Source organism: Perca fluviatilis, chromosome 17 (genome assembly GCF_010015445.1).
Source record: "Perca fluviatilis chromosome 17, GENO_Pfluv_1.0, whole genome shotgun sequence".
Classification (NCBI taxonomy): domain Eukaryota; kingdom Metazoa; phylum Chordata; class Actinopteri; order Perciformes; family Percidae; genus Perca; species Perca fluviatilis.
The window spans coordinates 3,311,843-3,326,086 of NC_053128.1; the positions used below are offsets into that span (position 1 = coordinate 3,311,843).

At 41.0% G+C, this 14,244-nt stretch overlaps 1 protein-coding gene across 1 annotated transcript in view; it reads left to right on the forward strand.

Annotated features, from left to right (window-relative positions):
* Nucleotides 1-14,244, forward strand: part of wdr91 (WD repeat domain 91) — a 34,370-nt gene that overhangs the window by 14,041 nt on the left and 6,085 nt on the right. The window contains exons 7-13 of the mRNA XM_039780662.1: nucleotides 8,097-8,268; nucleotides 8,912-9,121; nucleotides 10,892-11,085; nucleotides 12,163-12,217; nucleotides 12,629-12,724; nucleotides 13,345-13,439; nucleotides 13,987-14,134. Of these exons, the coding sequence (XP_039636596.1) occupies nucleotides 8,097-8,268; nucleotides 8,912-9,121; nucleotides 10,892-11,085; nucleotides 12,163-12,217; nucleotides 12,629-12,724; nucleotides 13,345-13,439; nucleotides 13,987-14,134 (970 nt within the window). The remainder of the gene's footprint in view (nucleotides 1-8,096; nucleotides 8,269-8,911; nucleotides 9,122-10,891; nucleotides 11,086-12,162; nucleotides 12,218-12,628; nucleotides 12,725-13,344; nucleotides 13,440-13,986; nucleotides 14,135-14,244) is intronic.

A 14,244-nucleotide genomic window follows, 5' to 3' on the forward strand; every position in this document is an offset into this window, starting at 1 on the left:
TTTTATTCCTCTGGTTCACTGCTTTGTTCGCAACCCCCTCTCTTCATTTACTCTCAAGCTCACCCTTCACAGCCTCTGTCCAAAACTTTGCCATTTCGACCAGCTGGTAGTTTGTAACCGACTTGACCAGCTGTGTTCGCTACACGCTGATTGGCTGTTAAAACAGGTGACGTCTTTCATGTTCTAAAACCAGCAGTGGTGGGAGAAGTAGTCAGATCCTTTACTTAAGTAAAATACTAATACTTTAAAGATTGACCATATTCTCGTTTTTCGGTCAAATGGCCTTTTGAATGGGAGTGCTAGGGGCACTTTTATGCTAGTCTCAAAATAGCTATTTTCGAAATACTAAGAAGGCTCGACACAACATGAAACTATGCTTGAAGTATCACCAGGGGGTCTACACATCAACGAAAGCATCGACAACATTCTTTGTGTACACAGATTTACTAAAAAGAAAGTTTTTGAGCAACTCACTGCAGCTGTTGTTGTGGCCACTACCACCTCGGCAGTCAAAACGAGTCGATATCCGAATGCGAATGAACGGACTCCATATGAGGCTCCTTTTTCAACTACAAGGTCAATATTGTTTTTCAATAACGACAAAACAACGACTTATCCGTGCATGTATATGGAACTAAGCTTTAGGAGCTTTCCGTCTTTACTGCCGAGGTGGTAGTGGCCGGAAACAACAACAACTGCAGTGAGTTGCTCAAACTTTCTTTTTAGTAAATCTGTGTACACAAACAATGTTGTCATTGCTTTCGTTCATGTGTAGACCCCCTGGTGATACTTCGAGCATAGTTTCATGTTGTGTCGAGCCTTCTTAGTATTTCGAAAATAGCTATTTTGAGACTAGCATGAGAGTGCCCCTAGCTCTCCCATTCAAAAGGCCATTTGACCCAAAAACGAGAATACGCTCAATCTTAAAAGTGGCGATTCGGTCCTAAATATGCTTTTAAACTAAAGTTTGACTCACTTGCATTCACAAAAATACCCTAGGATGCATTTTGGCGAGAGTTACGCTTTAACCCTTGTATTGTCCTTCGTGTCATGGGGAGTTGGTTAGTTTATTTACATTTTGGATTAGCCTGTCCAAACGCGTTTGATCGCAGCACAGGTCTCTGGGACCCCCCCCCCATGCCAGTTCACGTGAAATGACGTCGCATAGTTCGCAAGGGTCACCGGGGGACCCAAAGCTCAACGCCAGGCCAATGCAAAAACGTCAAATAAGCTGAACAGGTCCCAGGGACCCGAAGGACAACACAAGGGTTTTAAAGTATTAAAAGTAAAAGTACTCAATACTCAAAATCCTCACATTTTAGAAACTGTAAATGATCCAAACAGTTCTGTCAATCATCTAATGCCGACCTTACACCAAACGACTTTTCAAGCGATTTCACTGTTGCAGACTATTTTCCAATTTCGGAATGAAACACTGAGAGTCTTGCTGGAGTCGGGCCAAACTCCCGTCGTCTCCATCGTTTGGTGTAATGTGGTCATAAAAGTCAGTCCCAGTCAGTCTTTTTCCTGTCTTGACGTTTCGACAACATCAAAAAAAATCTTAACTTTGAAGTCTTGGTAGTGAAGTTAAATCACGTGAACATTGTCAACAACCAATGGGTGCGCTCTCTCCAGCACCAAACAGGAAGCATCAACAGCTAGCTTGCTATGGTGCCGCGCTAAGCTAAACACTAAGGAGGGAAAGTTGCCGATTTTTAACCCTTTGAAGCTTGTCATCTAACAATTGTTTTACCGGTGGATAAACGCGGACCTCTGGGTACTGGAGACATTCATCTGCATGTACGGCAGAACAGAAAATCTGCAAACTTTCCCTAAAGCTACCAGCTAATGCTAGTGGTAGCTAGCTAGCTTGGTTACATTTTTCAAAACAAATCTAGTTGTAGTCTTGCAATGTGTGACCCCTGCTAGATCCCCAGTCTTTACATATTATGACCGTCTTTAACGTTAGATGTGAGATGATTGTCTTTAGCTGTGAGATGGTGTCAGACTGTAGTCTTTCCAAAGTCTGTTCAGAGTCTTCTAGTGTATGTTAGGCATAAGTGTTAATCGGCTAATCATTTCAGCTGTACTTGTAGGCCTATATATTGTTGGGTAGTCTGATTTATAATAAAACATTGTAATTTCCTAAATTACATGTGCTTTGTGTGCCAAATTCTTAAATTGTAAAGTAACTAGTAACTAAAGCTGTCAGATGAATGTAGTGGAGTAAACAGTACAATATTTCTCTCTGAAATGTAGCGGAGTAGAAGTAGAAAGTGGCATGAAAAGAAAAGACTCGGGTAAAGTACAAGTACCTGAAATTTGTACTTATGTTCAGTACTTGAGTAAATGTACTTAGTTACATTTCACCACTGAAAACCAGCTACTGGGGACTTGATAAGCTGAGTCGCAGTGACACCATCAGCGGGCTTGAGTCGAGCTGAGACGGGACAGTTTACACTGCTGCAATGTTTTAAAACGTTTTTTTCTTGTTGCAACTTTTTGGTCTGAACTGGGCTTAATATGTCAATTGTATAGAGTAGAACCCTTTGCTGAATTTTAGAACATAACATGGCCGACCTCCTGCTAAATGAAGTGTGCTAAAGTTCTTTGCTAATGAAGTACGGAGTATGATTTGCGTTACGAGATTTATCTCTGATTTCTCAGGATGAAGTAAATATTTTTAGAAGAAATTCTGAGTAATGATAGAGACGTCAGATGTGTGAGACTAAAATAAGAATTCTGATTTAGTTTTCAGAATTTCTTAAAGTTACGTCATTTCTAATGGTTTTGTTGTTAATCATCTTCCCTAGAAATGGCGGTATTATAAGAGCAATGTGATGAGGAGGGAGGAATGTGAGAAAGTTTTAGTTTTTTTCAGAGTGAAGTTGTAACAAGTTGTCCTTCAGAAACCTTGTATATCTTCATCACTTTAAAAGAACTTTGAGGCACTTTAAAAAGACAAAACTGCGGAATTATTTTCTGTTTATTCATATAAAATATATATTTAAAAAACTTTTTAACTAACTTATTGTTAATGATACAGTATTTAAACTGTTTTACACTGTGTGCTGTGATGCAGTTGATGTTGACAAATAAACAATTCAAGTGATGAATTGTTGTTTTTGTTTTGTCCGTACGATCCATTTTTTTTATTTTCTCTCACATGCTGACCGAAAAGACAAATAAAGTACATTTCAAAAAATGAAATTTTTTTAGGCCTTTAATTACACAGGACAGATAAATACATGAAAGGGGAGAGAGAGGGGGAATGACATGCAGCAAAGGGCCGCAGCTCGGAGTCGAACCCGTGGCCACTGCGTCGAGGAGTAAACCTCTATATATGTGCGCCTGCTCTGCAAACTGAGCTTACCCGGCAACCGTAGTACAATTTTAAAAATGTTGGTATGCCAGTAGATAAATAGTAAAGAAGTGATTTAAAGGCACAGTACGGTAGTGATTTGGAGAGCCTTAGTACCTCAGACAGGTCATTTCAGAGCCGAGGAGTCCTGACACCAAAGGCACAGTGCTCCTATTGTCACAAATCAGGTTTTAGTCTCGAATCTAGTCACAGGAACAGCCTGCAGGTTTGTGTCTGAGTCTGCGGACCTCAGGCTGTTGAGGGTAGATCAACTCTGAGATATATTCTGAAGAAAGGTCAGAGAGTGCAGTAAAATTAAACTTAAAATTGCACCTTTGGAAAATCAAAACTGGTCCAATCTTAAAGATATTTCTCAAACAGAACAGACTGATACAGAGCCGCTGTGCAAGCCATAGTGGCCACTTTTTACAACAAAATGTCAGCTCCACTGAACTTTGACTCCAAATACGCTGAGCCAACAACACGTGTCCAATGAGATTCACGCTTTGGTAGGAGGTAGGCGTTATGGGGGTTAAAATGTTAGTGTAGGCAAAAATGATTAAGAGGTTAAATTTGAATTGTAAACCCGCTGATTATACCAGGACTTTACTAGAGCGGACAAGGATACAAGAATAAAAATATTAAGATTGTCTACATTTCAGTGTAGCATTGTTTTCTGCGCTTCATTCTATCCAGCTATTCGCTCTTGCGCATTTGATATGAAACATCCTAACTGGAAGCCAGTATAGCATTCTGTATCGGTTATAGACTCTTTTTGGAAGACCTGAGACTTGCAGTATCTGATCCTACCCTGTGTATGTTAGAAAGAATAGAATCCTCAGGATCAACCCCTATATAGAGTTTGGTGTCATCGGCATAGCAATTAAACAAATAATATGCTTGTAAATCATGACCACTAGTGGTAACATTTACAGGCTATTTTTCAAAGAAGCCTTCATAGCAGCCTAAGAAATCAGGACTGCAAATGTTTATCAGAAGACAAAAGAAGAAATGTCACAAAGTGCTTTTTATTTCCACAGCAGTGACCTTAAACATACATGTGTAACATACACAACATATGTAATATTGTAATAAGCAGATAATCACAACGTGTATTTTCCACTTGAAATGCATAAAAGCAACTCACAGCTTAGCATGCAACTGCATCAAACATGCAGCTCTTAGTTCAGATAAATGATATTTGGCAGTATTAAAACTGTGATCTGGACACCAGCTTCTGTTAAACAAGACTAAAAGAAACAAGATGGCCCAACAACGTGAGGTTCCATGTGTCACAGTACTTGGCTGAATGCATTTCAAAGTTTGCACTGTTGTCGTCCACTGTTTAGGCTGCAATAAGACTAGGCGTCCCTACAGCTAGCCAAGCAATTCCATGAGGCTGTAATGTTAATTGTTAAGAAGGTTACAAACTGTTAGATAAACCAAAGTATTGAACAACCCTAAATGTTGACCTGCTGGTGGCACTAGTTAAAACGATCAACATAGACAGTTGGCTTCATGTATCAACCGACATTGTCTTTCCTAGGGCCGCGCAGCTAGCTTAGCTAAAACAACTGTTGATGTGTTTGCTTTGTCATCATGGCCTTTCAACCCACTACGAAAAATCTCATCTGCTTTGCTGACCAGATATCAAATGTCCTCATCTTCGTTCTCATCTTTTGTGCTTTTGGGTTGGCTGTTGTCTTTGAACAGATTCACGCTGTAATCTATGTTGTAAAGCTACAACATTATTACTGCTGTAATATAATGCATAGCACTGGGTTGAGCTTTTTTCTCTAATCTCAACCAAACTCGTTTACCGTATCCTCTAACAGATAGCATCCCTGGCAACAGTAGGGTAAAGGTTTTTGTCAGTGCAAACATTACTTTTTCTGTTGCTGCTTCCTGTGGCCATAGTCAGCAACTTCAGCCACTGCTAATTCCTCTGTGCGTTAAAATATGTCACCTGTTACCTGTTAGTCCTGTTGTATGTAAAACCACCGCTAGGCTGCGTCACAGGTTCATAGCTTCATGCACAAATTTGCACCGTTGACCAATAGCAAACTGTTGACCGTACTGACCTTTGCTAACTTGAAGAGCTACTGTGACTGACTAGCACTAGCATGTTTCTGGCTGGCTAGTGTTGGATGTTAGCTTTCCAGCTACAGCAGGTTACGAACTAGTAATGACGAACTAGCAAGTAGTCCAACAGTCAAGCTTCTACCACCACCTATTTTGCAAGGACACGCAGGTAAACTCTTTGCTTAACAGAGATAAGGAGAGCGATAACATCATTAGGTAAGTTTCCATCCACCTGCTTTTATGCGCATGGTAACAGGTGGACTTAAATGCTAGAAATCAAATAAAGGGTGAGGCTATTTGCACCCCTGGTACAATTAGCAGTGTATGCTATTCGTACCCTGGTGCAGTTAGAAGTGCTATTCGTACCCCGCCAGTGCACACAGCAATGTACCCCATCTGGTACAAATATCAATGTATGCTATTTGCACCCCTGTGCATTTACAGTACCTTGGCATATATTTACACTCAGTTATCCATACTACTCATGTATTACACCTTTTTGGAATATTATCACCCTGACATTCTTACCCTAACCATAACCAATCCCACTCCTGTTGCCTAAACCTAACCAACCCAACCAGAGCAGGCATAGTCATGAGTCTTCCCCTACCACCCTGCAAAAAAAACAAGCAACGTTTTTTTTGTTGTTACGTCACAGGGTGTGAATAGCTCAGCTATCAGTGCAAATAGACACTCCGTAAAATAAAAATGCTCTGGGTTGTTTTTATTTCATTAAACCAATCACAATCGTCTTGGGTGGTGCTAAGCTCTGGACGCAGCGACGGTGGCTCTGCAAAATAGTCTCAGGAACTTGTTTTGTAGCAACATTTGCACCCTGATAAAAGAAAACGTCACAAACAATATTAAATGCAGTATAAAATCCAAGGACTCTGATGAAGATGTAAGGTTACATCGAAATGTTAGTCACTGTTATGCACCTTAAGAAATAAAACCATCAAGTAAGAAGACATCTGTGTTGCACCGGCAATTTTTTGCTCTTTTATACTGTTGTGTCCTGCCTTGTTGCACCAGATTGTTGTGGTCTGCAGAAGCGCAGAGGACTCTCCTTTTTACCTGAATATTAAATGCAGTTAACTGTTCACACAATACAGTAACTTGAGCTATTTAAATTAGCTGGATACATGGTTAAACGTTTTACCAGTCCATACTTCGTCCATAGCAATCCTGCCACAATCGGTCACAAAACGTCCCAGTTAGAGAGATAAAGGTGCTCTAAGCGATGTTGCATGTTTTTTTAGGCTACAACATTTTTTGTCACATACAGCAAACATCTCTTCACTATCTGCTAGCTGCCTGTCCCCTGAACACACTGTAAAAAAACACGGTTAGTTTGTTGACTATGGTTAGTACCTACTTTTTGTATACAGTATGGTTACCTAGCAACCGCGGCTTGAAGACACAAAGTGGTAAACAGCCCAGGGTCCACACACGCCAACAAAAACAATATGTGCCAACCTGCACCAAAAAGCATACACAAACAGTGTTCCAGCATTCCAGCCAATAACTGACAAGAAGGATTTGGGGGTGGGGGTTGGGGGATTAGTGCACGGAAGCACGGAAGGGAGGGGCATGGGATGAGGAGGAGGAGGTAGGGGCGAGCTAGTCTCGTTTTCTTTGAAAATACATCGAACATCAACAAGAAGTAATGTCACCCAACATCACTTAGAGCACCTTTTAATGCCGTAAACATATTCTTTGTAAATGTTTACAATCATTCCCTGAAAGAACCAAGCAGGCCTGCCTTGTTGCATGATACAGATTTTCTTCCAGAAATGATTTCTTCCAGAAATGATCCAGATTTTGTGCCTTTTTTAAGCGTGTAGCTTGCTAGCTCGAAGTTTGTTGTTGTTTCCCGAAGCGAACATCACCAGATGTGAGGCAATTATCCTGGAAACGTACCGTCGTCGTTCCAGATTACCACTGAAGCCTCAACCTCTAGGTACTAAAAATAGCAGCAGACCAAAACAGCAGTTTTGTGTGGAGCAATGAGGAGACTGTAACCTTTCTCACATTAATATATGAAACAAACAGAAATGCCATATTTCCATCATGTTTTATACATCGTTTGCCATCGTTTGAGGTTTGACCGGCAAAGTTGTGTCATCTTGTTGCAGCCTCTACTTCTGCAAAGGTTTAATGTCACCTGACTGGAGAATCAGCTCCACCAGCTGTGTATGCCAACTCCTTATGTTCACATAACAGTAGTGGATGGATAGTGTATTCATTCGGAATTTCTTTTGCCAATTTTCTGGAAATTTGGTCAAAATTGTTGCTACATTTGGATGGAAACCTAGCTAATGGCGAGGCAAATGCACAACATGTGGTCTTTATCCTAAAATGTAGGTAATAGTAAAACAAAAGCAAATGTACCATATAAAGTCTGCATCAATGACACACATGGAGTCTTATATTTAATGATGTTCAAGTCAGCTTAGGATACTATAGGAAAATGAGAGAAAAATGTTAATGGATAGAAGTGGGCCATGTTTTTTTCTGCTCTTACCAGTAAATCTCTGCATGCTCTTAAGTCCTAACAAAATTACAGCGTTGATTCATTTTTTACTCATTCAGTGCATTCAACTTTGTTGTTAAACTTTGTCCGTTTTTGCTCTCTCTCCCCCCGCCCTCTTAGGGACTTGGTGTCGAGCCAGCGCCCTGTCAGCACCACCACCACTTCTTCCAGAAACTTCTTCTCTACATTCCTGCCGCAGGGCAAACGCACTCCGGGTAAAGGGCCTCAGGTCACCACCGGGTCCTCGCCAAGCCAGTTAGCGGTGGGCAGGAAGGACCCACCAACCAACCCGGTAAGAGTGGGGCTTGTTTTCAAAAGATTAAAAGCTCAGCGGGATGGAAAACAAGGAATTATATATATCTTTTTAAAGCAGGTCACTGCAGCAGCTGAATTCCAAAATGTCCAAACAACTTTGTGCAGTTGCATGGATGTTTTTAAAATTAGTGTGAAGGTGTTGTGACCAATCAAAGGCCACAGAGCTAAAGCATGATCAGCTGCAGTCCCTTTAATGTCCACTAGTTGCTGATCCAAGAAAACACTGACTGTATTGAAGTGTATGGGAAACCCCTTAACAACTTCCAAACCAAAAGAAGTTTAGCTCCCGAGAGATCATTGGCCTTCTTATTCTTATTATTAAATGACCATCCCTTTATCATCGATCATTCAGAGGCATGGAACTCTAAACCCAAACTGACCATCTCTCATTGGCTATCCTGATCTTAAAATTGTTAGACCGGCATCTCAAGTCTATCACGCTATCACCAAGGCCAGGCTTTAAAACGTCTCTTCGGAGACCTGTAGGGAGCAACACAGATGTTCCAGTTATTCTCCAAGTTATAGCTGTAATCTCTGGCGGCCATTTTGTTGGTTCCCAACATTATGAGTGGCTGACCTGAGATCCTCTTCTGTATCTAAAAGTAATATGTCTTTTCTAGCCTGCAAAGTGCAAAGAGGCGGTCCAAGCTAAGGAGGTGAAGCCAGTTTCCAGTCAGGCATCAACCAGTGAACCTGCAAGCTCCCAGTCCCAACAGTTAACAAACCAGTCAACAAACCAGCCTACAAACCAGCCGTCGCATCCCAGACACAAGAGAATTCAGGAACATGAGAAAGAGAGGAAGGAGCTTTTCTCTAAACCACCATCACAGGTACCCTAAGGGCGGGACTGGGGGAAGTTTGGTATTCAAACTGTAATGACAGCAGTTTGGTGCACTTTTACAAAATCAGCTTTCTTTGTTCAGTCAGTTTTTATTAAAGGAATAGTTTAACTCTTTGGAAAATAAATGTGCTTTCTTGCCAGGCAGAAGATGATATTGCTCTCATCTCTGTACGCCAAGTATGTGACTAGAACCAGGAAGTGATTAGCTTAGCTTAGCATTAAGACTGGAAGCAGAAGGAAACCGCTACCCTTGCTCTCTCCAAAGTTTTAAAATGCACCTGCCAACACCTCTGAACTGAATTAACTAGTTCTATATTTTTTGTTTAACTTGTACACCAACAGAAACGTAAAAATGACAAATCGGGGTTTCGACAGGTAGTGGAACTAATTGTGGGCGAACAAGCAATCCTTGCTACGAATACATTCCCCTTTAAACTGTTTTAACTTATTGTCTGATTGTGACAGAACTAGCCTGCTAGCAAATTGGTTATTAGCTAGAGGTAGAAAGCCAGCTATTTGGGCGAACAGTTTTGGCTGACCAGTGCTAGCATGTTACCAGCTAGCTGGCATGCTACCGGATAACTGGCTAACGACTGTAGCACCTTCACCTAACCCTTAGGCAGTCACTCGCACGCCAAGTTTCCAGCACCATCATCTGAGGACAAACAAATACATGTTTGGGTACAAAGAAATGTGGGTAGGTCCTCCCTTACTAGTCAGTGAGGATAACCATACAGTAGCACATTGGCTTTAATATTAACACATAGCACTGGTAGAAATAACTTCTCTCATTGACCAGGATGAAAGAGCTGCTAACGCTGGTTGATTGATGTTAACATTACTGTAGCTAGCTAGCTAGCCTAGCAAAAAAGTCAGATGACTGCTAACTTTATAACAACATTGTGTAACTGTAATTCAATGCTGCAACAAAGACTACATGATGCCTTTTAAAAGCAACAGGCTAATAAATGATGAACATTGACTTAAATACTAGCTTGTTTAAGTGACAGTATAGCTGTGTTGGAAACCGTTCCGTATTGGAGTGGTGTTTGAATTCTCCGCGGTTAATTTCGTTCACTATATAGTCCACTGTAAAATACCCACAATGCACAGATAATTTGAGTGTACATAAGATGTACACTACATTTTACTACCGTATACCACAATGCAACGCAGTTGTGTTTTCCCGCAGGTGAAGAAGAAGCAGAAGCACTCGTGGAAACTGAAAAGAAAAAATGGAGCGGGCTTTCGTTTTTCTAAACAGTGGAAATGTAACACGCAACATATATTCAACATTTTACTATTATCCTGAGTGCTCGGTTAGTTTCAGGGACGTATTAGAATTGATGCTGGGCATGCCTGCTTCCGTCACACACGTAACCGGCGCATCTACTGACGCAACAATGCTTTCTGTAAGAGTCTGAAATCTGGTTTGGTCGTTCCCTATACAGTTCACTATTTAATAAACACTATATAGAGAATAGTGAGTGAGTGAATGAGGGAACGGTTTCGAACACAGCTTATGTGAGCACACAGCCAGACCCACTGAGCAGCAGATATGCCAAGTTTAATTTTTATGGACTCTGATTTGACTGACGCCGCTCTGAAAAGTGAGCAGACAAATGCGATTAGTGACTTTACTTAGGCATGATCAGCTGTTCCATTCAAATGAACTGCATTATGTGTGAAGTATAGCTTTCGGGGACTGGAAGTTGATTCCATTTACACTGACAACATGATTCCACATGTATTATTTTAGACACCAGAGAAGAAGGGGGAGGCAGGAGAGGTAGAGCCTCTCGGCGAGGCCTCCAGCGATTCTCTCGACTCCTGCTCAAACAGCAGGAGCTGTGGAGGAGCAGCGGAGGGAGGAGGTCTTTCAGTGGAACAGCCTTTCATCAAACTCAGCCAGGAGGAATACGGAGAACACCACTCCTCCATCATGCACTGCAGGTCTGCCTTCCAAACCCTTTCAGTTTGGTTTAACTGACCCCACCCCTTGCTCCTCACGGGATCTCACACATCTGTGAGCCTGCTTGGTTTCTGAACAAAGTAACACCATCTGAAGAAATTAAGATTTGAACCACAGGCGGACCCGACTGGCTTTTAAAGTCACATAAAAGATAGTCTCGTATTGCCAGACCTTCCTCTACAGCGCTGTGGAGGAGGGTCTGGCTAGTCCACACAGCATTCCAGGACAGGAAAAAAACGTGCTCTGGTTTATTGGCATTTCTTTTAACCAATCACAATGGTCTTGGGCCAGGGTTTCCGTGGGGTCTTAAAAAGTCAGAAAAAGTAAAAAATTTCAAAAGCTAAATTTTAGGCCTTAAAAACTCTTAAATTCACTGAAGTATTGTGTTCTATGTCTTAAATAATTTTAAACAGGTCTCAATTTTCCTACGTCCATGCAATGCTACCTCTAATGCTCTTTTTTTTATTTATTCTGTGGTGTAATATAATATAATATAAATATAAATATAATTTCGCTGTATTATGACTACAAATGAGACCAACTTACATTGCAGCCAATCAGCTTCCGTGTCATTGGACCGAGTCTCTTTCAGATATCACAGACATAAAACAGATGTTATTCTTCGTCTTTGGGGAAGTGCAAGTTTAATGATACTTGGCTTAATAAAACTGAATTTAGGGCTCAGTTGATTTTGTGATAAAGGTCTTAAATTTGACTTGGTGAAACCTGCAGAAACTCTGTGGGCAGTGCTAAGCGCTGGACAGAGCAACAGTGCCTCTGCAAAATAGACTCGGGAAGGAATTTGTTTTAGTGCAACGTGTACGATCTGAGGAGCAGATAAACATATTCCACATAAATCCACCAGAGTCTAGAACGCCAACACAAAGAAAGAGGAAAGTGAGGGACATCTGGACGAAATTAGGGACATCTGGGGGAATTTCCGGCGGCACCTGAACAATCCCGGAAGTGGAACGTCGTCGATGTAGACAACATAAAAGATAATAACAAAACCGAAAACACTCATTCTTCTCTCTTTCTTGCATTTCTCCATCTTCCAGGGTCGACTGTTCTGGTCGCCGGGTTGCCAGTTTGGACGTAGATGGAGTCATCAAGGTAAATCTGCATCCTTTATCTTTTGGGGTTGTACAAACATCCCCTAGTAAACAAAACATCAGTTGGTTATAGAGCATTCTCCTACCGTGCCCCTCATCTTTGGAATGGCCTCTGATAAAGAAGCTCACTCAGTTGACATTTTTAAATTTAGTTTGAAACCCCACCTCTACTCATTATACTACAGCCAACCATTACACACCATCCTTTCTGCGTCCTTCACAAACCAACCTTTTTCACTTAATGTCTTATGTTGCTGGTTTTGTATTGTTTATTATTACTGCTTTAATGCTGTTCAATTGTTTTCTTGCTGTCTGTTATTTCTGTGTTCCTTTTAATTGTAAAGTGCACTGAGACCATGTCTAATGGTGATGTTACACTTTAAATACAATTTGATTGATTGATTTTCCTCAGGTCTGGTCATTCAACCCTATCATGCAGACCAAAGCAACCATCATGTCCAAGTCTCCTCTGCTGTCTCTGGAGTGGGCCACCAAACCAGACAGACTGGTACGAAAAACAAACGGACTGCACATTAGCGGAGTACAGTGACACTATTCTTGCATTGCCAGACCTTCCTCCACAGTGCTGCGGAGGAGGGTCTGGCTAGTCCACACAGCTTTCCAGTATGGGAGAAACATTTCTTTAAACCAATCACAATCGTCTTTGGCAGAAGTGTACAGCTGCATGTCAATTGATTAAACACTTTGTTGATCGACAGAACAGTTTGGATCGTTTCCAGTTTCTAAAATGTGTGAGGATTTTTCTGCATTGAGTACTTTTACTTTTAATACTTCAAGTACATTTTCCTGATGATACTTACATACTTTTACTTAACTAACATTGTCAAAGCAGGACTTGTACTTGTAACAGAGTATTTTTACGGTGTGGTATTACTACTTTTACTTAAGTAAAAGATCTGAATACTTCCTCCACCACTGCTAACAAGTGTACTTGTCACATTATGGGAATTACCTCCCATTTTGGGACAACATTTTATGGTCCTTGGTTTAGGTTAGGCGTACCGTAAGGCACATAGTAGGTTATAGTAAAGGTTAGCATCTCAGGTTAATGTATGTGGGTCATTGAAAGGGCCCTCTAAGTAACAAAAACTCTGTGTGTGTGGTCAGTTGTTACTAGGCAGCGGTGTTGGCACAGTGCGGCTGTATGATACGGACGCCAAGAAGAATCTTTATGAGATGAACATCGATGAAACTCATCCACGGTAAACCTGCTCTGTCCACGATACAGAATTTAAGTTTTATTTTTGTTTTGTTTTTAACACACATTTCTCTGAAGTTAAACTGGTTTAAATTCCATTGCCACCTGATGATGATGATGCTATATGTAAATGTATGTGTACAAAGACATTGGACTAAACACCAAAGGTTTGCTGTTTTAGGGGGAGTTTAGTCTCGCATTGCCAGACCTTCCCCCACAGAGCTGCGGAGGAAGGTCTGGCTAGTCCACACAACATTCTGGGATGGGAGAAAAACGGGCTCTGGTTTGTTGGCATTTCTTTAAACCAATCATTATTTAAAAAAAAAAAAAAAATTTAAAAAAAAAAAATAATAAAATTTTAAAAAAAATAAAAACTAGGGCGAAGTAAATGGCTGGAACATTTACTTTATTTTTATTGACCAAATAGACTAAATCTGAGACTTGGGTAAAAACTACATGCTTGAGTATTGCATTTTGTCAAGTAGCAATGAATAATGCTTGTTGTTGAAGTACACATTGTGATATTAATATGTCCCTCCACTGTCTCCCAGGATCTTGTCTTTAGCCTGCAGTCCCAGTGGTTCGTCGTTTGTCTGCTCAGCTGCAGCTCGATCTGGAAGTGTCGACTCTGCACCTCGACTCCCGATACCGGTGTCTGGACAGCTGCTTCTCTGGGACACCAAGACTGTCAAACAACAGGTAAAAAACAAGCTAGTTCATGAATAGTTTTGTAGCTAATGGACTGCTTCAAAAATGATCAAAAACGGATGGGAAACATGTTTTTTAAACTTAGGAACGTTCTAGTCATC